The 22,860-nt window shown below is 38.3% G+C and overlaps 1 protein-coding gene across 6 annotated transcripts in view; it reads left to right on the forward strand.

Moving 5' to 3' along the window:
* The window catches only part of LOC150083775 (calcium/calmodulin-dependent protein kinase type II alpha chain), a 740,997-nt gene that overhangs the window by 632,426 nt on the left and 85,711 nt on the right, over positions 1-22,860 (forward strand). For all 6 annotated transcript variants that reach the window (XM_090378214.1, XM_090378218.1, XM_090378216.1 and 3 more), the window contains one exon: positions 6,945-7,020. In XM_090378214.1, coding sequence (XP_090234340.1) covers positions 6,945-7,020 — 76 coding nt within the window. The remainder of the gene's footprint in view (positions 1-6,944; positions 7,021-22,860) is intronic.

Below are 22,860 nucleotides of genomic sequence, written 5' to 3' on the forward strand. Positions count from 1 at the left end.
CAGGCCAAACTAGATGTTGAACAGGCTAAGAGTAGAAAACTTGCTTCTTGCCAAAGCTATTGGCCCTTCTCTGCTCCCACCTCTGTCAAAAGCACATGGTTCTGTTGTCACTTCAGCCAAAGATAAAGCTGACCTACTAGCATCCCATTTTTCTTCCAACTCCTGTATCAATGATCTTGGTAAAACACCTCCCACTATTCCCAACACACTCCATTCAATGCCTCCTGTGATCTTCCATCAAAAGGATGTCAGAAGGATTTTGACGAATCTTGATGCTAAGAAAACTCCCGGTCCTGATGGTATTTCTCCATTTGTTCTCAAATCCTGTGCTCCTGAACTTACTCCTGTTCTTTGCTGCCCTTTTTTCACTTTCTTATTCCAAAGGTGTTTTTCCTTCTGCTTGTAAATTTGCTCATATCGAGCCAGTTCCTAAAAAGGGTGACAAATCCCTCCCATCAAATTATCATCCCATTGCAATTACTTCTACTCTTTCTAAAGTAATGGGGAAATCAATTAACCGCCAACTCTTAAACTACCTAGAAACCTTCCGTCTGATCAATGATCGCAGTATGGATTCCATCAGTGTCGATCCACTGGTGATATTCTGGCTTATGTTACCCATTCATGGACAAAATCAATGGAAAAGTTTGGTGAAACACAAGCAGTTTCTCTTGATATTTCAAAACAATCTTCCATCTTATGGTTTGCCAACTGTCTTTTTGTAATTGGTTATCTAGTTTTCTCTCTGATCGCTCATTGAGGATGATGGTAGATGGCTCTCTGTCCTCTAACTTCTCCACTAACGCTGGTGTCCCTCAAGGTTCAGTTCTTATCCCCCACTCTTTTCCTCTTGTATATTAATGACCTTCTTCCTTTGACTGGAAATCCTATCCATAGTTTTGCCGATGATAGCACATTGCATTCCACTTTCCATTTTGAGAAACCTTGCCCTGCTAAATCAGCTTCAACTTCTCGAATATCCGCTACCAATTCCTTAAATGCCGATCTCCAGTGGTGCAAAGACAAGTTAGTTGATTTCAATCCTTCTAAAACTCTGTCTTGTCTTATATACCTGATATACCTTCATCAATGATATTGATGAAGGTATATCAGGCTTAGTGTCGAAGTTTGCAGATGATACAAAGGTTGGCAGCGTTAGTAATGGCAGTGTGCTACTGCAACAGGATCTAGATAATTTGGGCAGATGGGCTAAGAAGTGGCAACTTAAGTTTAACCTTGACAAATGCAAAGTACTGCATATGGGTAGAAGTAAACCCAGAGAAATGTACCAACTGTGTGGTACTACACTTAAGTTGGTAGAAAATGAAAAAGACCTGGGAGTAATTCTGCAGTCAGATATGAAGTTTTCTGAGTAATGCAGACAGGCTGCCAGGGCAGGTCATGGGGTTTTGTCAATGATATATAGGAATTTTGCTAGCAGGGAAAAAGCAGGTGATTGTCCCTCTGTGTAAGGCAATGGTCAGGCCACGCCTTGAGTACTGCGTACAGGTCTGGAGGTCTCATTTTAGGAAGGATGTAGATTTGCTTGAGCATGTACAGAGAAGGGCAAGAAGATTGGTGAGGGGAATGAAGAGATCCTCTTACCAAGAGAGACTTAAGATCTGCAAATTGCAGTGGCTGGAGACTAGGCACCTGCACAGTGATCTGATTGAGGTGTATAAGGCCTTGAATGGGTTGAGCACACTGAATTCTGATGGGATCCTTCCACTTGTTCAGATTATGTACTTAAGGGGGGGGGGCATAAATTCAAATTAAGAAAAGACAGATGTAGAATAGATGTGTGGAAATTTGCCTTTAGCCAGTGGGATGGTTAATTGCTGGAACAAACTTGTCATTGTGGAAGTTGATAGGTTAAATAAATTTAAGGAGGAACTGGACAGGCATTTGGAGGGAATGGTGTGTTTTTTTTTTTTTTCGGCTGATGCTGCATGAGCTCATACACTTGCATTCTTGCATCACATGCCACTACTACTACCTCGCAAAAAGAATTCTTCTGCTCCTATGTTTATCTTTGGTGACACTCTGATTTCTAGGCAAAATGATATATCTCTTTTGGGTATTACCCTGACTTCTAATCTCTCTGGGCACAAGTACATTATAAATATTGCTTCCTCTGCATCTAAAAAACTTGGTTTTCTCTTTTGCTCTTGGCGTTACTTTTCTTCAAAACAGCTGTTCACTGTGTATAAATCGCAAATCCACCCTATCATGGAATATTGTTCCCACATCTGGGGCAGTGCCCCCAAAACTTCTCTCAGGCTTCTAGATTCCATTCAGAAGAGTGCTGTTAGGTTAATTAATGATTCATCTCTAACAGAGTCTCTTCACTTGCTGTCTCATAGACGTACTGTTTCTGCTGTATGCCTTTTCTACAGATACATTTATGGCCACTGTTCTTCTGAATGGAAGCTAGAAGCCTGAGAGAAGTTTTGGGGGCACTGCCCCAGATGTGGGAACAATATTCCATGATAGGGTGGATTTGCGATTTATACACAGTGAACAGCTGTGTCCAAACACTTGCCCCCACCAGCCAACATCCATTTACTGTCCAACTTCAAACTCACTGAACCAACTTTTCATCTTCCTCGTTTATTCATTCAACTGCCATTTTTCGGCACAACCTTTCCTGAAAATTACAGTCTACAGAAGTTCAAGTCTAATGTCAACAAATATCTTCTTTCGTCTTCTCAACGTCCAACCCAAGCACAGTACTAAGTACTATAGGTTCTAATACCTCTCATGTTTGGGGGTTTTTGTTAAAAAAAAAAAAAAACAAAAACAATCTAATCACATATTCAAATATTCATAATATACGCCCTTCTAGCCGAACGAGGCTATTCCTCGGGAGGCTGCTGATGTAGAAATAAACAGATGTTAATAATAATAATCTTCCAGTAGCATGCAGGTTATTGAATTTTCAAAAGTGATAGAACCAGCTCTTGAACTAAATTATTGAAAATCTTATTGATTATTACTTGTTCATATAAACCTTTAATTTTTTCTTGTAAAAACAAACAAAATTAAAGGAGGCACATTTGATTCCCAATTCATAGTGACAACAATCTTTCCTTCTTTTAGATCTAAAAGAAACTTATTTGTGCTTTATTTTTACTTTACAGTCACCATCACTGCTTGTTTGCTTTGAACTCATGATTGGACAACCCCCCTATTCCAACTGGAAATAAAATTCCAGTTTACATCAGTTGCATGGTAACTGTGCTATAGCTGAAAATTCAGACTTGGTGTACAGACTCAGTATGTGGTCATTTAGTGAAAGCTAGTGAAAGTTTTGTACTCATTTTTCTACAGGTGATGGAATGATACCAGCCAGTTTGTTTCAGAAGAGTATTTGTAAAAGAGTTCCTGAATTCTAGATTTAAAAATACAGGGTGATTCACTACCAGTGCAACAAACTTGCAGGAAGTGTAGGGGACACAAAGACGAATCGGAATCACATAGCATTGCAGGGTCCGAAATGCCTTCGTCATGTGGTAGAGGACGTTGAACGGGAGGATTGCGTGAACAGCGATCCCGCTGGAAACCAGCATTTGCGAACCAGTTCCCGAGGCAGTAGGATGGATGAGTATTCAAACGTTGAACTGGCCGACATGCACCTCGCGTATGGAGCTGCAGACTGTAACGGGTACGCCGCTCTGCGCTTGTACCAGTAATGTTTCCCGCACAGGCGTGCTCCTCATCATACGATTTTTGCACGTGTGCACAGAAGGTTACATGAGACTGGTTGTTTCACGAGAGGTACCATAAATCAAGAGCGAATGACAAGGATGCCAGACAACGAGGAGAATATCCTACATCTTGCAGAAGGCAATCCGAGTACGAGTACTCGAGCAATAGACCAACGATTGGGTATTTCCCAATCCACTGTGTGGAGGATACTGTCAACAAACCAAATGAGTTCATACCATCTGCAATGCGTCCAATCATTGGAGCCTGCAGATTATCCACTCTGGAGGACTTTTGTTACTTGGTTTCTTCAACAGAGTGCGGCAGACAGCGCATTTGCTGCATCCGTATTGTTCACGGATGAGGCAAGTTTCACAAGAGAGGGAACCTTCAATCAACCTAGCGCCCATTTGTGGGCTTTGGAGAACCCCCATGGTACGCGAACATGTGCAACTCAACGCTGTTTCTCTGTCAATGTTTTGGATCCTGCATTGTTGGAGACCACCTCATTGGACCGTACCTTCTGTCCCCTCGTCTGGACGGTAGGGCATACTTGATCTTTCTACAGCAAGTCCTGCCCGAACTTATTGAAGAAGCACATGTTCCTCAGTCATTGCGCCGCTCAATGTGGTTCCAGCATGATGGGGCTCCCCCACATTACACCAGTGACGTCCGCCAACACCTAAACGTTACATTTGGACAGCATTGGATAGGTCGTGGTGATCCAATTCATTGGCCTGCTAGATCGCCGGACCTATCATGCCTGGACTTCTTCTGCTGGGGTCAAATGAAGACATTGGTGTACAAGACCCCCATTGATTCAGTTGAAGACCTCGTCGCTCGCATCTCTGTATCTGCCGGGGAGATTCGAGACACACCAGGAATCTTCCAGAACGTTAGGGAATCTATGCGGCGGCGCTGTGAAGCCTGTGTGACTGCTTCTGGTCGAACTTTCGAACACCTTCTGTAGCATGGTTTTTTGCCAATAAAACTTGTCATTAAAATGATTTCTGTTACACTAACGAGTTGCCGTTTCTGTTCTTTGCTTCTTTGTTCATGCGACCTCCCGCATGACGAAGGCATTTCGGACCCTGCAATGCTATGCGATTCCGATTCGTCTTTGTGCCCCCTATACCTCCTCCAAGTTTGTCGCACTGGTAGTGAATCACCCTGTATATCCAAAAGTGGGTTCAAAACATTGTCATAATTGTACCTTTCAGATGAGAACTTATTCATACAAAATCATTTCACAAATCTTATGCAGATCTATATTAAAGCATGGAAAATAGTGAATGTGTAAAGTATGCTGTTTGTGTGAAGCACAATTTGGAAACATGTACATATTTATTTGTGGCATGAACTGTTTCTATGAGGATGCAGCAGTAGTGGCAGTTTACTTCTGTCAGCAGAAAAACTTTATTTAAGGCACAATTTTGAGTATAGTATTCTTCTCGAATGCATGTTAAAAAAGGGAATTCTTTCATATTTGGTGGAAAGGTTCCATATTAAATGTTTCATCTTAAAAAACCAAAACTGTATATTAATTTGTTTCATTTTCAACTCATTTGATGAGTTTTGGGTTCAGATCTTGTTGGAAAAAAGGCTTTTTCAGTAAGTGATGTGGTTAAGGATTTTCAGGGAGAGTGAGTAAAGCTCGCCTATGAATTACCATGAATTTTTCAGTCTCCACACCATGCAGATTCAACCAGGGATTTTTATGGAACATATTCATAGATACAGGTGTGCATATAGATATCAAATGTGTATGTAATCATGTTTGGATGACCACAGAGACATACCTGCATTTGTGCTTATCCAAACATGATTACATAAACATTTGTAACACAGTGGGGTGGAGGTTGCCAGGAGGACTCCTCCACAGCACCCCTTCCTTGTACCGAAATCTACAGAGGTTATATAGCATCAATATATATATATGTACTTCCCAAGTTGCATGTGTGACCTTGACACACATGCAACTTGATGAACGTTAACCTGAATCTATGATCAGTTAACAGTTCTAAATCGCGATGACACCTTTTTTACTGTGTTAATACTGGTCTTAGCTTGATGGTGTTATTCCTATGTCAATGCTGATCCTAACTTTATGATGATATTTATTTTGTGCTTAATTTGTACTTTATTTTATTTTCATTTTTTTTTTTTTTTCATTTCTTATTTTTTTTTGCTTTTATCTGTTATTATTTATTTTATTATTCTTATTTTGGTAAAATAATATAACTAGATGCCTTCTGACTATATTGTTCGATGAATGGTGGTGTATGTAGCTTACTTTTGTATTTCTCTTTGTTTATTTGTGTGCATATTATTATAAGATTCCTCTGGTCATGTGTACGAAATCATAAATGTTTCTAATTTAAGTTAATAAAGAATCTTACTGTTATAATAATACATGATAAAAACTAATGAATTGATGCACTTTGGCCAGATACATCTTAAGTCTTCAAACCAATCAACCAACTTGTTAAAAATGTACTTTTTTTTTTTTTTTTTTTTGTCAAGTTATCTAATTTTTTTTTTTTTTTTTTTGGAGTGGTATTCAATTTTGCTGTTACTGTATTGTCAAACAGAGATATATAAATAAATCTATATGTGGAAGAGTATCATATTTCTTGATTGATTGGTTATCATGCAGCTTGAATAATACTGAAAATATACATAAATTAAATACAAGTAAAACGTAAGTGTCACTAAAATTATCCAATTTTTTAATTCTATAAATACTGTTTTTGTATTATGAATTCTCATATTCCTAAAATATTGATAATAAATTTTTGACATTTCATGAATTCCTGAAATACCTTTGCAGACCCCAAGTTTGTTAAATACTGTGTCATATGATTTTTTTTTAACTTATTTTTTTTTATCCAGAATTCAGATGATTATAGAACATGTATAAAATATTGACAAATCTAGTTGTGTATTAGAAAGGAACCTTGTATTATCTGAGCCCAAGGTTTTGAATTACTCATTTAACAATTCTGTTATTTCTAGTATCTTTAATTAGTTTAATGTGCACCTCTTTCTGAGAGGTGAGTTAATTAGCAAAGAAGATTGCTCTGTGCATGCGTGTGCCTTTTATTACTAAAGGAATTTTATATAATTGCATAAACAGTAACAAAAATATATATGATAACTAGAATAACAATGCTAGATCTAAATCATGATAAAATTCTATGATTATCTCGACCCTGTATGTATTATTATTTTAATTTCAGCTCGAAAGCAGGAAATAATCAAGATAACTGAACAGTTGATAGATGCCATCAATACTGGAGATTATGAAACCTACACGTAAGTCTGTATTGTTAAATTTCAGTTTCTCGTTAATTAAATTAAAGACATTAAAATTAATATCTCTTTAAAAATTAAAATCCATCCATTGGGAGTCAAGTTATTATTGTGGATTAATGGACAAAGATATAATAATTGTTAGATTTTTACTGGGCCAGTTTTAATAAAATTTGGATGGACTTGACAAACCTTTTTAAAAGGCCCAAATATAATATTTTATGAAAATCCATCTACTAAAAGCCAAGTTATTACATGTGGATGGACAAGTATAGTGAAGACAATAAGCATAGTGCTTATATGCTAGCATGCCTAAAAATGCAGTGATGAATAAAATGAGAAAAATGTGGTGTTAAATGAAATTTAAAAAATTGCAAGTGAGAAACAATGCAATATAAAGTTTTTTTTTTTTTTTTTTTTTTTTTTTCAACAATATGGAGACTGATGTTCTCATAAGCAACATTAATCATCATCCATACATATCCCTCCACATAAACTCATTGATATAACTTGGAATAAGGTCCTTATATATGCTATTAACACGTTTTATACTTGCCTTCAATTGGTGCCAGTATCCTTTGATTGTATTGATGTGAGCTTCCATTGCTGGATCAATGAAGTACATGGAATGATTCACTGTTAACTGTAGTGTTAAGAGTGCTGGCATCTCTCCTTTGGTGAATCAGGCATGGTTGATCTTTTCCTTGGGCTCATAGCCAACAAATAGCCATGAATTTCTTTTGTTCAGGTTTTGGACTTGATGGTATTTGACCTGCACTAAAATAGTTTCATCAGTTTGGACAATGCATCCAGATCCTCTTAATTGAATGGGTTCCTACAGCAACTTGGAAAAATATGAATCTTGCAGATACTGGTAGTAGTGTATCACCAGTCCATAGTTAGAATGCATATATTGTGTAAAAATTGTTGTTTGGAGTTGCCATATCATATGCAAAATGTGATGGTCAGACAAAGCTAGTTTCCTTTGAAATAACTGCCTACTAGGATAGGCTTTGGTATTTTGCAATGGGCACACCTCCAATTGCACTTCTAATGAACTTCTGGAAAAAATTGCAATCTCACTACCTTTAAAAATGTTGGTAAAGCATTCATTTTAACAACAAAATGAAGACACAATAATGAAAAAAACACTGCAACTAGAAACAAAGTGAAGACAGCAACAAAAAACAAATCTATAAGAATGCATGCACATATTTTTGAAGGCGCCTCCGTAGCCAGGTGGGAAGGAGCAGCAGTGCGTAGCACACGCTTCTTGATTAGACCGGGGTTCGAGCCCGTCACCACCAAATACGGATGATGTGGAAAGGTCGGGGAATGACCACCGCATATCCCGGAGCAATATGGCCTTAGTTGCTAATGCTCCTAAAAACCAAAAAAAAAAAAACATATTTTTGAATGCTTATACCAAGGCCACAACTAATACCCCATGAATCACTATTGTGACAGCAATCTGCATATTGTAATGTTTTCAAATGCTGGTACCAGAACTGTGTTTCCATTCCCAAAATAACCAAATATTGTAAATAGTACAACACAAAATTTGGAAGTGTTATGTGTTTTCACCAAGCTTTGTGATTGATAACACTGAACAAGAGTTTTTCTCTTCAATTAAAATGTTTTATAACTTGAGCTTGCAAATTCTAAAAATCTATCCTTTGTGGTGTTTACTGTATGCAGTTTCTGAGAAATAAAATGCCACTTCTTACTTTAAAAAAATCTGCAAAAAAACTGTTAAAGAAATCCAGAAACTCATTTTTAATTTAGTGAGCTGAAAATAGTTTGTTGAAAATTATTTTATTGCAGAATATTACATGTTATACTTCAGAGATTTAGCATTAGTAGAGGCATATGAAGCAAGAAAGCAAACTTATATAGCATCAGCCAAAAAAAAAAACCCCTTTCCATTTCACCCATCCATTAACTCCAAATGGTTGTCTAGTTCTGCCTTGAATCTATTTAAGCTCTCACCTTCTACAACAGCAGATGGAAGTTTTTTCCAGCAATCAACCACCCACTGACTAAAGGCAAATTTCCACACATCTATTCCTCAATTTGAATTTATGTCCCCTCAAGGCGACTCCGTAGCCAGGTGGGAAGGAGCAGCAGTGCATAGCACATGCTTCTTGATTAGACCGGGTTTCGAGCCCATCACCACCAAATATGAAGGATGCAGAAAGGTCAGGGAATGACCACTGCATATCCCGGAGCAATATGGCCTTAGTTGCTAATGCTCCTAAAAACCAAACAACACATGTCCCCTCAAGCAAATAATCTGGGAAAGAGGAAGAATCCCATCACCATTGGCCCAAAGTGCCAAGCATTTTTCTCTGTGCGATTTGTAGAGTTCTCCTTGAAAACAATATAGTTTTATTTCTTTTCTTGTGCGGTTTTCTCCTCTTTTGTTCACATCAAAATGTTCTGTGCTTGCAAAGTCAGCCCAGAAAGGGAATCCACCTTTCTTTTCTTAGTCTTCATATCAAATACTAACCACTCTACTAACTTCAATAACCACTTGGTCACTGGTGGCACAGCTCCTGCCTCCACGTGGCGGGGCCGATAACCTGTGGGAAACTCCATCCTTTAGGGCTAAAAGGAGCAGAAATGGAAACTGTTGTATTTCCTCATTTAGAGCCAAAGAGCTGTCAACATGACATTGACACCGACCATGACTTCTGTCTTTCAAAGAGACTTAAAAAGGACACAAGGAAGCAGGAATCTCTAGCTTTCCTCATAATACATGCTTTGTCATCCCAACCTGTGAGCAAGCTCTCCCCTTTCATCATCCAGAGATGCCTAGAAAATGCTGCGGGTTCACTACAAATAGTTAAACATCTCCAATCAGGAGACTTACTAATAGAGACATCTATTAGTAAGTCTCCTGATTGGAGAGACTTATTAATAGAGACTAATAGAGTATATGATGAGAGCCCTGTCGATCAATTCGGCCCTGGAAAGATTGTGCAAGGCTCAAGGGGTAGAATTTTTTTCAGCCTGGTCTGTACTTGTTAACAGGAGAGACCGATTCTACAGGGATGGGATACACTTAAATAGAAAGGGTGCAAGAATGTTTGCTGATGCTATCGCGGCAGTGTTAGGTGTTTCGGAAAACTGCTAGATTGGGGGGATACAAGGACTAATAGATTAACAGTGGCCACTGGCAGAGGTGAAAATGATTCTTGCACTGCTTCTATTAATTGAGCAGCAGCCTGGAAAATAAGATGCAGGATATTTCAGAGACTGCTGGGAATCATTGGGGTACAAGTAAACACATGGGTTGTGTTAGGGTAGCTAAGAAAAAGAACAGATGCATGTATACTTGTGTGTACACCAATGCTAGGAGTTTAGTAAATAAATTTGATGAATTTGAGTTATTGCTCAAAACATCAAAGGCAGATATTGTTGGAATTTCAGAGACGTGAGGTCACACAGATATAAGGAATGCAGAACTGGAATTTGGGGACAACGTCTACAGAAAGGATAGGCAGGATAGGAAGGGAGGAGGGGTTATGCTATTAGTTAAGAAATACATAAAATCCAAGGAAGTGAAGTCCATCGCTGGACAGTGCAGTGTCAAGTCAGTTTGGTGTGACATAAGCATTGGGAGATCAAAATTGAGAGTAGGAGTGTGCTATAGGCCTAATGACTCTGATGAGTATAATAAGAAATTGTACAGGGAAATAGAGTGGGCAAGTAAATCAGAGAGTCTTATAATGGGGGATTTTAATTTCCCAGATATTGACTGGAATTGATGGGTTGGTCACTCACACACTGGCAAGGCTTTTGTGGATTTATTGGATGATTGTTTTCTGCATCAGCATGTTCGGGAGGCAACTAGAGGGAGTATTACTCTTGATTTGATTATCAGTAGTGATTCTTCATGCATTAAGAATCTGCAGATAAATGAACCACTAGGTGGCAGTGATCACAGTGTGCTGAAGTGGGATTTACTCAAAGAGGTAACTACCATTAGGGGTAAAGAGAAGGAATATTGCTTTCGTAAAGGCGACTGCGATGGACTGAGACGGTATTTAAATTCTATACAGTGGGACCAACTGATGATGTTACCAACAGCAAATTCAAAATGGGAAGCATTCAGAGAACTTACCTTGGAAGCTATTAGGCTTTACATACCAACTAAGAAATATTGTTCAAGGTTTAGGCCTAAATGGATGTCAGATGAACTAATGAGACATATGGCAGAGAAGAAAAATGCATGGGATACATACAAATTAACACGTGACACAGAAGATTATGATGGATACAAGTTGATCTGTAACCAAGTTACAAAGGAGGTTAAGCAGGCAAAGGCAGATTACGAGAAATCTTTGGCAAGGGATGCAAAAAAAAAAAAACAGCAAAGAGTTCTTTACTTATGTAAACTCTAGAAGGAAGGAGATGAATCAGATTGGTCCACTTGACATCGATGGCTCAACTGTTGATGATCCTGCTCAGGTAGCTAACAAACTAAATGAATATTTTGCATCGACATTCACACATGAGGAGTTATTCAGCGAGGGGAATGCCAGAGGTGTATTCAGCTCTGGCAGTAAGCTAGAGAATCTTGTAATAACTGAGAGTAAAGTGGAGAAATTGTTGAAGATAAACACAAGAAAGGCACCTGGGATGGATGGGATCTATCCAGTTATATTAAAGGTGGCAGTAAAGGAAGTAAGCAAACCTTTAGCCATAATTATGAGAGCTTCCTTGGACTCAGGGGAGGTACCCATGGACTGGAGATGTGCAAATGTGACCCCAATTCACAAAGGAGGATCAAAGGCTGACACAAGTAATTATAGACCTGTGAGTTTAACTTCTGTTCCCGGAAAATTAATGGAGGCACTGGTTAAAGAAGCACTGCAGGATCATCTAGACAAGACTTCAGTTATAGCTCGGACACAGCATGGTTTTGTTAAAGGGAAGTCTTGCCTGACCAATTTGATTGGATACTATGATGCAGTCACAAAAGAACTGAATGCAGGGAATAAATTTGATATTATATACTTGGATCTTAGAAAGGCTTTTGATACTGTTGCGCATGGAAGACTGCTGCACAAATTGGAGCAGTGTGGCATTGGAGGCAAATTGCTGCTATGGATAAAGGGGTGGTTGAGGGAGAGAAGACAGAGAGTGGTAATCAATGGACACTGCTCGTCGTGGACTAATGTTATTAGTGGAGTCCCTCGGCTCAGTTTTGGGTCCATTATTGTTTTCTGTATTTATAAATGATATTGATGATGGTATATGAAGCTTAATGTCCAAGTTTGCAGATGATACGAAGGTTGGCAAGGTTATCAAGGACACTATTGACACAATGCTGCTGCTGCAACAGGATCTGGAAAGGTTGAACAGATGGGCTGAGAGGTGGCATATGAAGTTTAACTTTGACAAATGTATTAGTATTAGTAACGGCCGCATGATGCAAGAAAGCCTATGGCTTATGCTGCACCAGCCAAAAAAAAATCCGAACAAAACAATGATAAAAATAAATAAATAAATAGATAAATAAAATAAATAACTAATTAATAATAATTAATAAATAAGAAAAATAAAATAAAAAATAAATAAAAAGGAATTAAACCTATCATCCTATGCGCTTCCCTTACCCCAAAGTACTATCCAGATGACTTTTGAATTTCCCCAAACTGTCGGCCTCTACCACCCATGAAGGCAACTTATTCCAGTAATTTATAACTCGCTGGCTAAAATAAAACTTCCTGCAGTCCAATCTAAACATTTCCTCCCGTAACTTGAATTTATGTCCCCTAGTTCTAGCATTATTTATAATCTTGAAAATTTTGTCCTCATTCATTTTACTGATGCCTCTCAGAGCCTTAAACACCTCAATCAAATCTCCTCTAAGGTGTCTAGTTTCCAAACTCTGCAACCCACATATTCGAAGTCTTTCATCATAAGGACGCCCTTTTGCCGATCTCACCAGGCGAGTTACCCTTCTTTGCACCCTTTCAAGAAGCTCGATGTCTTTCTTTAGGTGCGGTCTCCATACTTGAATACAGTATTCCAAGTGTGTTCTAACATAAGCCTTATATAATGGGATTATCACGTCCCTATCTCTACTTGCAAAAGTTCGATAGATCATCGATAGGACACCATGGGCCTTCCTTGCAACCAGTTTACAATGATCAGAGAATTTCATGTCTGACCGTATCTTAACACCCAAGTCCCTTTCCTCCAGTACTGGGTTTAGTTGAACTCCACCAAGTGAATAAGTTATTTTGGGATTACTGTTTCCCAGGTGTAATACCTTACACTTTGTTGGATTAAAGCACAGCTGCTATGTTTCTGACCATTCCTGAAGTCTATCTAGGTCTCTCTGAAGAAGCTCAGCTTGACAGTGATCATTAACTACTCTACCAATTTTAACATCATCTGCAAATTTAGACATCACGCCCTCTATCCTTTCATCTATGTCGTTTATACAAATTAAAAACAACAGTGGTCCTAATACTGACCCTTGGGGAACCCCACTTCTCACATCAACCCAATCTGAGGAATAGCCATTTATCACAACCCTCTGCCTCCTGCCCTGAAGCCATCCTTCTATCCATCTAAGGATTTTCCCAGTGATTCCACTGGGAAAATCCAACCTGTTCCATCTTATAAAGCAACCGCTCATGTGGGACTGAGTCAAAAGCTTTGTTGAAATCTAAGTAAACAATGTCGAAATTATTCCCTAAATCCAGCTGAGTGACCCTTTCGAAATAGCGAACCAGATTTGTTAAACATGATTTTCCCTTTACAAAACCATGCTGAGTATCCTTGAGAATTTCAATTCGATCCAAATGATCCTGAATTCCACCCTTGATCATTGCCTCCATGATTTTCCCTACTACTGAAGTCAGACTGACAGGTCGATAATTTCCAACTTCACTTTTAGAGCCACCCTTATGTATGGGAGATACATTTGCACTTTTCCAATCCAAGGGAATCTCCCCAGAGTCTAGTGATGCCTGCATAATTAGCCTCAATGGTTCAATGCACTCGCTTGCCGCCTCTCTCTTAAGATTATAGGGTATATTCCATCAACTCCAGGAGCCTTACTGGTCTGTAGGCTCGAAAGTTTTTTCATTAAATAATCTTGTGAAATTTCAATATCATTAATTACATATTTTTTAACTTTGCTCCCACAATTTCCCATTGCCACAAAAGGGTTTTCATTTGTAAATATCGATACAAAATAACTGTTGAGTTCATCTGCAATGGCAGCTGGTGTATTTATTACTATCCCATTTCCCTTACGTAAAGGTCCGATCTGGTTTGTCCTGCTCTTCTTGGCATTTATATATGTGAAGAATTCTTTATCCCCCCCTCTTTGCTCTGTTTGCTAGTGATTTCTCATAAACTGCCTTTGCCTGTCGAACCTTTTCTGTGGCTCTATTACACATCACACCTTGTAGCTGTTATAGGCTTCAGTACTTTTTATTGCTCTGTAACCTTTCCATGCCACCTTTTTCTGCTCAAGTAATGCGCCAAATTCACTATTCATCCAACTTGGAACCCTTCTCATGGAGTATTTTTTTTAATGGTATATACGCATTCAAGGCATCTGTGATTAATGTTTTAAAAGCGTACCACAGTTCAATTGTATTCATTCTCTGCGCGATATCTACCCAGTTAATAGAGGCCGTGTAGTACCTTAAGGCATCGTAATTTCCTTTTCTGAAATTAAAACCCATTCCTTTGCCTTTAACTACTGCTACCTCTCTCGTCATCATCCACCGTAGAACTCCGTGATCACTTCCTGCTACTGGTTCCTCTACTGTCAGCCCTGTTATGTCATCTGATTCATGTGTGATGATGAGGTCTGAGATATTGTTTTCTCTAGTACTTTCCATGACATGTTGATACAAATAACAGTCATCTAGTTGATTTAAAAATTTTGTTCCCCATGTCGAGTTTACTTCCCATTTACTCCAATCAATTAGAGGCAAATTGAAATCGCCCATAATAAGACATTGACGCTTACTTGCCCATTCCATTTGCATGTAGAGGCTTTTGTCATAATCTTCACAATCACCTGGTCTGTAGATTACTCCTACTCGCGTTATACCTGTTTCCAACTATCTCACACCATACAGACTCTAGCATGTGAAATGTCTGAATCCAGGAAAGCTATCGTCGCACTCAGGCTGCTTCTGATAAGAAGCATTACCCCACCACCCCTTCTATCTAACCTATCCTTCCTAAATACATTATACAAGCCGTACTGAAACTCATCATCCCCAATTTCCCGGTGGCACCACGTCTCTATAAGCCCTATTATGTCCGCGTTACTTGTTTTAACCAGCAGTTCGAATTCGCTCATTTTATTGACGACACTTCTAACGTTACTGTATAAACAATTAAGATTTACTGTTCTTGTATATTTAACAACCCTAACACAACCCTTGAAGTTTTTTAGGCTCTCTTCCCTGATATTAGCTACCCGTTCACGTGAAACGTCTTTGCCCCCAGAACATCTAGATAATACGTCCAATTGGGGTAACAGATAAGAACTCTTAAGGTATGTGCATGAGTTACATTGACCAATATTATCAGATAAACGCGTGTCAGTATTACCCACATCCCCCCTAACTAGCAGTTTCCCTGAACCTTTAAGGTATCCTCAATAATACTGGCAAAAACCTTTGCACCACCTTTGTTTAAGTGTATCCCGTCTCTACAAAACAGATTCCTTCTACCTACAAGTGAAGTGTGGGCCATGCTGATAGAAATTTATCCCCTAAAGCCTTGCAGATTCCTTCAAGTCTTGAGTTAATCCACAAGGCTCTTAACATATAATCCCTCCTATTGTGTCTGGGCAGAATTGCAGACACATAGACATTATGGCCTAGCTCGCAACATTTCCTCAGCATGGTCCTGTATTTTTCCAACAAATCGTCAGATCGTGTACGTTTAATATTATTTGTCCCCACATGAATAATATTTTCTTTACCCCCTTTAAAATCTGACAATCTGTTGGTGACATCATCAATAGTTGCTCCCGGCAGACATACCCTGGTTCTGCTCCACCTATCTTTATTACAAAAAATATTCCCCATTTCCCTGACAATGGAGTCTCCTAATAAAACAATGTCCTTTTTAACCAGAGTAGTTTGAACTTGGTTTTTCTGTTTTGAGGCTTGAATCGGGTGTGCATCACTTGGTAGATTGCTGGAGTTGAGTTCCTGATGAGCTCCCAGATGCATTATTTTCGAGGACAAGCACTCGTTTTTTCAGGGACTTAAATTGTTCCATCAGTGCACCAAATGTAATTTAAGATCGCTGCACTTCTTACATCGATCACAAAGAAAAGAATCCCCAGGTGAGGTAGGATTAGTCACCAGGTCGACCTTGAAAAACATTCCACAGGTTCCACAACGGATTAAATCATGACTCACCCGTAAATCGCCATCTGCTATTTCCGTGTGAGTCACGATACCCTCTGACGTGTTTAAGGCAGATCTCGTAACTACCATTATAAAATTAAATAAATATCAATGAAAGTAACTTTAAAAAATTATATCTATAATATTATTAAAATCAAACAGTTACAGGAAAACCTATAACAAAATAATCCAACAATATCTAAATAAATCAAATATTTAAAAGCACTATCCAAAAGTAAACCACTTAACTGAGGAGCCCTGTCTAAGCGCGTCCGCTCACCCATAGCAACAATGTAAAGTACTACATATGGGAAACAGCAACCCCAGAGCAATGTATCAACTCTGTGGTACTACAATGACATTGGTAGAGAATGAAAGGGACCTGGGGGTGGTTGTGCAGGCAGATATGAAGTTCTCTGAGCAGCGCAGACGGGCTGCAAGAGTAGCTCATGGTGTATTGTCAACGATATATTGGAATTTTTCTAGCAGGGATAAGGAAGTGATTATTCCCTTGTATAAGGCAATGGTCAGGCCACACCTAGAGTATTGTATACAGGCCTGGAGGCCTCATTTTAAGAAGGATGTAGAGCTGCTGGAATGAGTACAGAGAAGGGCAACAAGATTAGTGAATGGAACAAAGGGGTGCTCTTACGAAGAAAGGCTTAAATTTTGCAAATTACAGTGTCTGGAGACTAGGCACCAGCGAGGTGATCCGATAGAGGTGTATAAAGCCTTGAATGGTTTGAGCATGCTCAATGCTGATGGGATTCTTCCTCTTGCTCAGAATAATCACCTGAGAGGACATAAATTCAAATTGAGGAAAGACAGATGTGTAGGATAGACGTGTGGAAATTTGCCTTTAGCCACAGGGTGGTTGGTTGGTTGGTGGAACAGACTTCCATCCCTTGTCGTGGAAGTTGATAGCCTAAATAAGTTTAAGGCTCAGCTGGTCAGGTATTTCGAATGAACAGAGGGGTGAAGTGGAAGTGGTTATTTTATATTTATTTTATTTATTTTTTTTTGGCTGATGCTGCATAAGCTTGCTTTCTTGCATAAAATGCCTCTACTAATGCTAATGCTAAGTCGGAATTTTCCTAAATGCTTATGCAGCACTTGCAAATTTAATTGAAGCAAAAAAGAAATGTTCGATGAACATGTAAACAGAATTATTGATTCAATTTTTTTATCTCATGCGCAGGAAAAATTGCAAAAGTGTACAAAATTACAAAAATTTCAAAATTATAAAATTACAAAAAGAGAAAGAAGACAGGTATAACATCAGCAAGTTTTATCTTTCAAGCATCATTGCCAGAATTAACTCTATAGCTGATAAGCATGACACTGCCGAAGTTGAGGGCTGTGGTGATATTGAAGAGGTTTTTTCCAACATCACAAAATTTCTGTGCAGCTGCAGAATCGCCACTGGCAACTTCACTGCATACTTTAATGTTTTGGAAACCAGTTCAATGCTTGAACCTATTAAACCACCCATTGCTTGCCACGAACTTGGCTTCGGATTCGCCGTGCTTATCCTTAATATCTTCATAAATACTTTTTGCTTTTGCTTTGAATGGCCATTGGACTCGGGAACACTTGCCTCTGAATCTGATTTTCCACCCAATATTATTAATAGCTTTTCCATCTTCGATATAGCACCTGAATGCTGTTTTGTGATCACTGTTGATCTTAAATGTGTTGATCCTTTAACATGTTCTTTTATACATGTACTGTCCTTTAAAATAGTATTCACTTTTGAAGCAACGAGACCTGATTCTGTGGAATACATGACAAACTTTGTCCTGCTTCGTCCTATTTCCTTTGTCCTGCTTTGTCCTATTTCTGAATCAATTTTGTTTCATTTCTTGCACTGCCAGCACTTGCAGTTTCTATTGGTCCCTTTCCCTTCACCATTGTAATAAGTAAATAGGAATGAAGAGAAGATTCTGAAAATTTATTTGTTTTTTATATGATTGAAGATTTCAGCGAAGGGGAACTCATTTCACCATAATACCGTAATGTAAAAACCCACAGAATTCCAGTTATTGGTGTTATCTCAAATGCAATAAGATTGAGTTTACTAGGGCTCTCCTATTTTGTTTTATGGTAGTGACCTCCAAAAATGTGTTTTAGAAAAATATCACAACCGCATTCAAAATTGATTCTTATAACGCAACATAAGATAACGATGAAAATGTACTTTAATTTCCATTATAAAATTTAGAGATATAAATTTTTATAAATCTATAGATTTATAAATTAATACTCTATAAATTTATAGAGATATAAATCCTTTTAGAGATATAAATAAATAAATAATAAATCAAAAATTTCAACTTCCAAGGTCTTAGAATGAATTACCAAAAAAAACAATGTGTTATTGGGTTCACATTATGATATTTTCACGATACCTCCATTTATTCCTACGGAATGCAAAATACGTTTCCACAATTTTTTTAAGTTTGCACCGGCCAACAAAAACTTAATGTAAAGTTGAATTTCTTTAAGTGTCGAGTATTACATAAGCTGGGGAGCGGCTGTAATCAACCATTCACCATGACTGAACTGCAGCATGCTCTTACCAACACAAGAAACAGTGCCGTTGGCCCTGATGGGATATTTTATGTAATGCTCAAAAATTTAGAACAAAAATCACACTTGTCACTGCTGATCTTCTTCAATTGAATCTTCACTGTACATACATTCCCAAGCTCCTGGCATCATTCCTACATACTGGCTATCCCAAAACCTGGTAAAGACTATTCTGTTCCTCATAACTGCAGACCAATTTCACTTTCCAGCTGTCTGAACAAACCCTTGAAAAAATAATTCATCGCCATCTGACTTGGTATCTTGACTCCCAAAATTTGATCGACAACGATAAATTTGGATTTATAAAAAATCGATCATCATTGGACCTTATGATTAAAGCCGAAGCTGGTAAGTGAAATGCATTCATAAAAAAGGAGCATCTCATTATGGTCTGTCTGGATACTGAGAAAGCCTTTGGCATCACATGGTGTTTCAGCATCTTAAAGGATCTATATTCTCTTGGCCTGAGAGGAAATTTTCCATATTTCATCCAAAATTTCCTACAATAAAGATCCTTTCAGATTTGTTACCAGGGAACTCTCTCTCTCTCTCTCTCTGCAAAAGCTTTGTCCAAGAAGAAGGAATACCACAAGGGTCCGTTCTCAGCACCACTCTGTTTGCAATTAGAATGAATCACTTACCTGAAGTCATCCCAAAAATAATGGACGCATACCTTTATGCCGATGATCTCAAAACCTACTGTCATTATCAAAACATGGATTATATTGAGACACAATTGCAGATATTAATAAATGGGATCCAGATTTGGATGACACAAAATGTAACAATTTTGTGTCATCCAAATCTGGCCAGAAATCTATTGCCATTCACTTCTTTACCATACGAAAAATGCATCCTGATCCTGAACTACAATTAGATAACCATTCTATTTTAATAGCAAATAGTATTCGTCTTCTTGGCATAATTTTTGATAGCAAGTCAAAAACACATTGAACATCTCTGGACAGTTTGTCAAAAAAAATGAACATACTCAGAGCCTTATCAGCAACATCCTGGGGGGGGGGACTGATCATTACACTTTGCTTCACTTATATAGATCCATAATCTAGCAGAAAACTGGAATATACAACTCAATACAGTCCACTAAGAATCTATAGATCACGTTCATCCATGGACAGTCATCATGCCTCCTTATGACAATTATTTCCACCTACGGGGAAAACACTCTTTAATGAGTATCAGCATCCAACAGCTGCACATTGCACATATACAACGTTATCCTGACTTCACTAAAATATATACTGATGGATCAAAGTTGGGGAGTGCAACAGGTGCAGCAGTGATATTCCATTTCTGTATCACACCACTGAATTATATGCCATAAAACTTGATCTGGAAAATATTTTCCATCTCTCAATCCAAAAGAGCATAATATACATAGACTCGCAAAGTGTCCTATTAGCAATGCTAAAGAATTTCCCCACCTACTCATCCATTACTACAGCTCATTAGATCAGAGTTGATTCGCCTCAGAGATCATTGGCAAAAGTTTTTATTCTGTTGGATCCCAAGCCATATTGGAATACCAGGAAATGAAACTGCAGATGATGCTGCCAAGCATCCATCCAGCACAACTCCAGTGAATTTTCTGGTACCATTCAGTGATTACAAAATGCATATACGAAATATATGTAAGGGACAATGGACACTTCAGTGGCAAACACACATATATAACAAGCTCCTTGAAATTAAACCTGTACCACAGTTATGGGCCTCCAATTTCTGCACAAACAGACAAGGGAGATAGTCCTGGCCAGAGCCCGAATAGGCCACACTCATTTGACCCGTCTATTCCTGTTATCAAGTAATGAACCTCCACAATGTACACACTGCCACAGGTTGTTGTTGTTATTTAGTTTTTTGGAGTATTAGCAACTAAGGCCGTATTGCTCCGGGATTATGCAGTGGTCATTCCCTGACCTTTCCGCATCCTCTGTATTTGATGGTGACGGGCTCGAACCCCGGTCTAATCAAGAAGCGTGTGCTATGCACTGCTTCTCCTTCCCACCTGGCTACAGAGGCGCCACTGCCACAGGCCACTCACAATAAAACACATACTCCTGGAATGCACCTTCTATAACAATTCGCATCTAATTTCAGTTACTTCTCTCTCAAACTTACAGGAATTGTCACTTAGTCATATCATAGGCAAAAATTCAATCTAACAGTCTGATTCCCAATATAATTCATTCCATTCTTTGCTGTTTAGTATACATTCGTTCATTATTTTACTTTTCAGACAAACTGGGATATTGCTCATCAGTATGTGACTATATTTCCTGAATGCTATCCATCCAAAATTTATTCTTCTCTTGACTTCCAGCCATTTATCATTATTACAGCTAATAACTTGTCCAAGATAAGTATATGACTCCACCTTTTCAATTACTGCTCCTTCAATCATTTTTATCCTTTCTGTGGCATACTTGTTCATCATTACTTTTGTTTTAGCCATATTCATCTTTAGTCCAAAATCCTTACTAACTGTGCATAACAGATTAAGATTGTCCTCTAATTCTTTGGGACCATGGCTTAGGACCACAATGTCATCTGCAAATCGTAAATGGTTTAGGTACTCTCCATTCACATTGACTCCTTTCTGCGACCAGTCTAATCTTCTGAAAGCTTCCTCAAGGGCAGCGTTAAACAACTTCGGAAATATTGTGTCTCCTTGTCGAACTCCTTTCTCAATTTTAAATTTACTACTCTCTTTGTCTAGTCTAATAAAGGAGGTAGTGTTCTCATATTTTCTTCAAAATCATAATATATGGGTTATCTATGCCATGTCTTTCTAGTGCCTGAAACATGCCTTTTCATGATCCACAAATGCCAGGCATAATGGTGTTTTATATTCATTTGCTTTCTCCATTAGCTGTGATATTATGTGAAGGTGGTTCATAGTTGAGAATCCTGTCCTAAAGCCAGCGCTCTTTCGGTTGATTCCCATCAAGTATTGTTTCTAATCTGTTAGTAATGAGCCTTGTGAACAACTTGTAGATGTGGGATAACAAGCTAATTGGTCTATAATTTCCAATTTCTGATTTATCTCCTTTCTTATGCAGCAAAACTACGATTGCATTATTCCAGTCCTTAGGCGTCACACCTTTTCTAATGCATTTTGTGAAGAGTCTTGCCAGTTTTTGTGTTATGTCTCTTCCTCCCAATTGTGACAGCTCTACAATAACTACATCTTCCCCTGGGGCTTTCTGATTCTTCATTTTCTTCAATATATGTTCTACCTCATCATGAAGAATATCGAGTATGTCGTATGTGTTACTAATTTGCAATCCATCTTCCCCACTGCTGGCATCATTCTCTCACTCCTTGTATAATTCTGTATAGTAGTCTTCTGCTATTTGAATTATGCCTTCTCTGCTGTTTATAAGCACAACATCACTATTCTTCAGTTTCAGTATCATTTGTCTTTCTGTATTACTGCTCATGGCTGCTGATTTAAATCCTTTGTTTTTCCTTAATGGTTGTTTTACTTTTCTTGTGTTAAATCTTCTTATGTCCTCTTTGAGTCTCTTTCTAATAGCTTTGCATAACTCAGTATACTCAATTTTCTCCTTGTCAGTGTTTTTCTTGCTCTTCATTTGTCATCTTCGGTTCATCATGACAAATGTTTCTTGACTAGTTTTTTCTTCTTTGGATTTCTTTTTCCCTATAGGTTTCTTGGGCTTTATCATGTTCAGAAAGTTGTAATATTCCTCATCGATATCTTGGTCCGGAGCAGTCTGCTTTTTCTCCTTTTCTTTTATCTCAAAGACCTTTGTATTATTTATTCGAGTCAGTTTTTTTTTTTCTTTTCCTACATCTATATCAA

The sequence above is a fragment of the Mastigoproctus giganteus genome, chromosome 7 (assembly GCF_048544385.1).
Source record: "Mastigoproctus giganteus isolate SK-2022 chromosome 7, ASM4854438v1, whole genome shotgun sequence".
NCBI classification, from domain to species: domain Eukaryota; kingdom Metazoa; phylum Arthropoda; class Arachnida; order Uropygi; family Thelyphonidae; genus Mastigoproctus; species Mastigoproctus giganteus.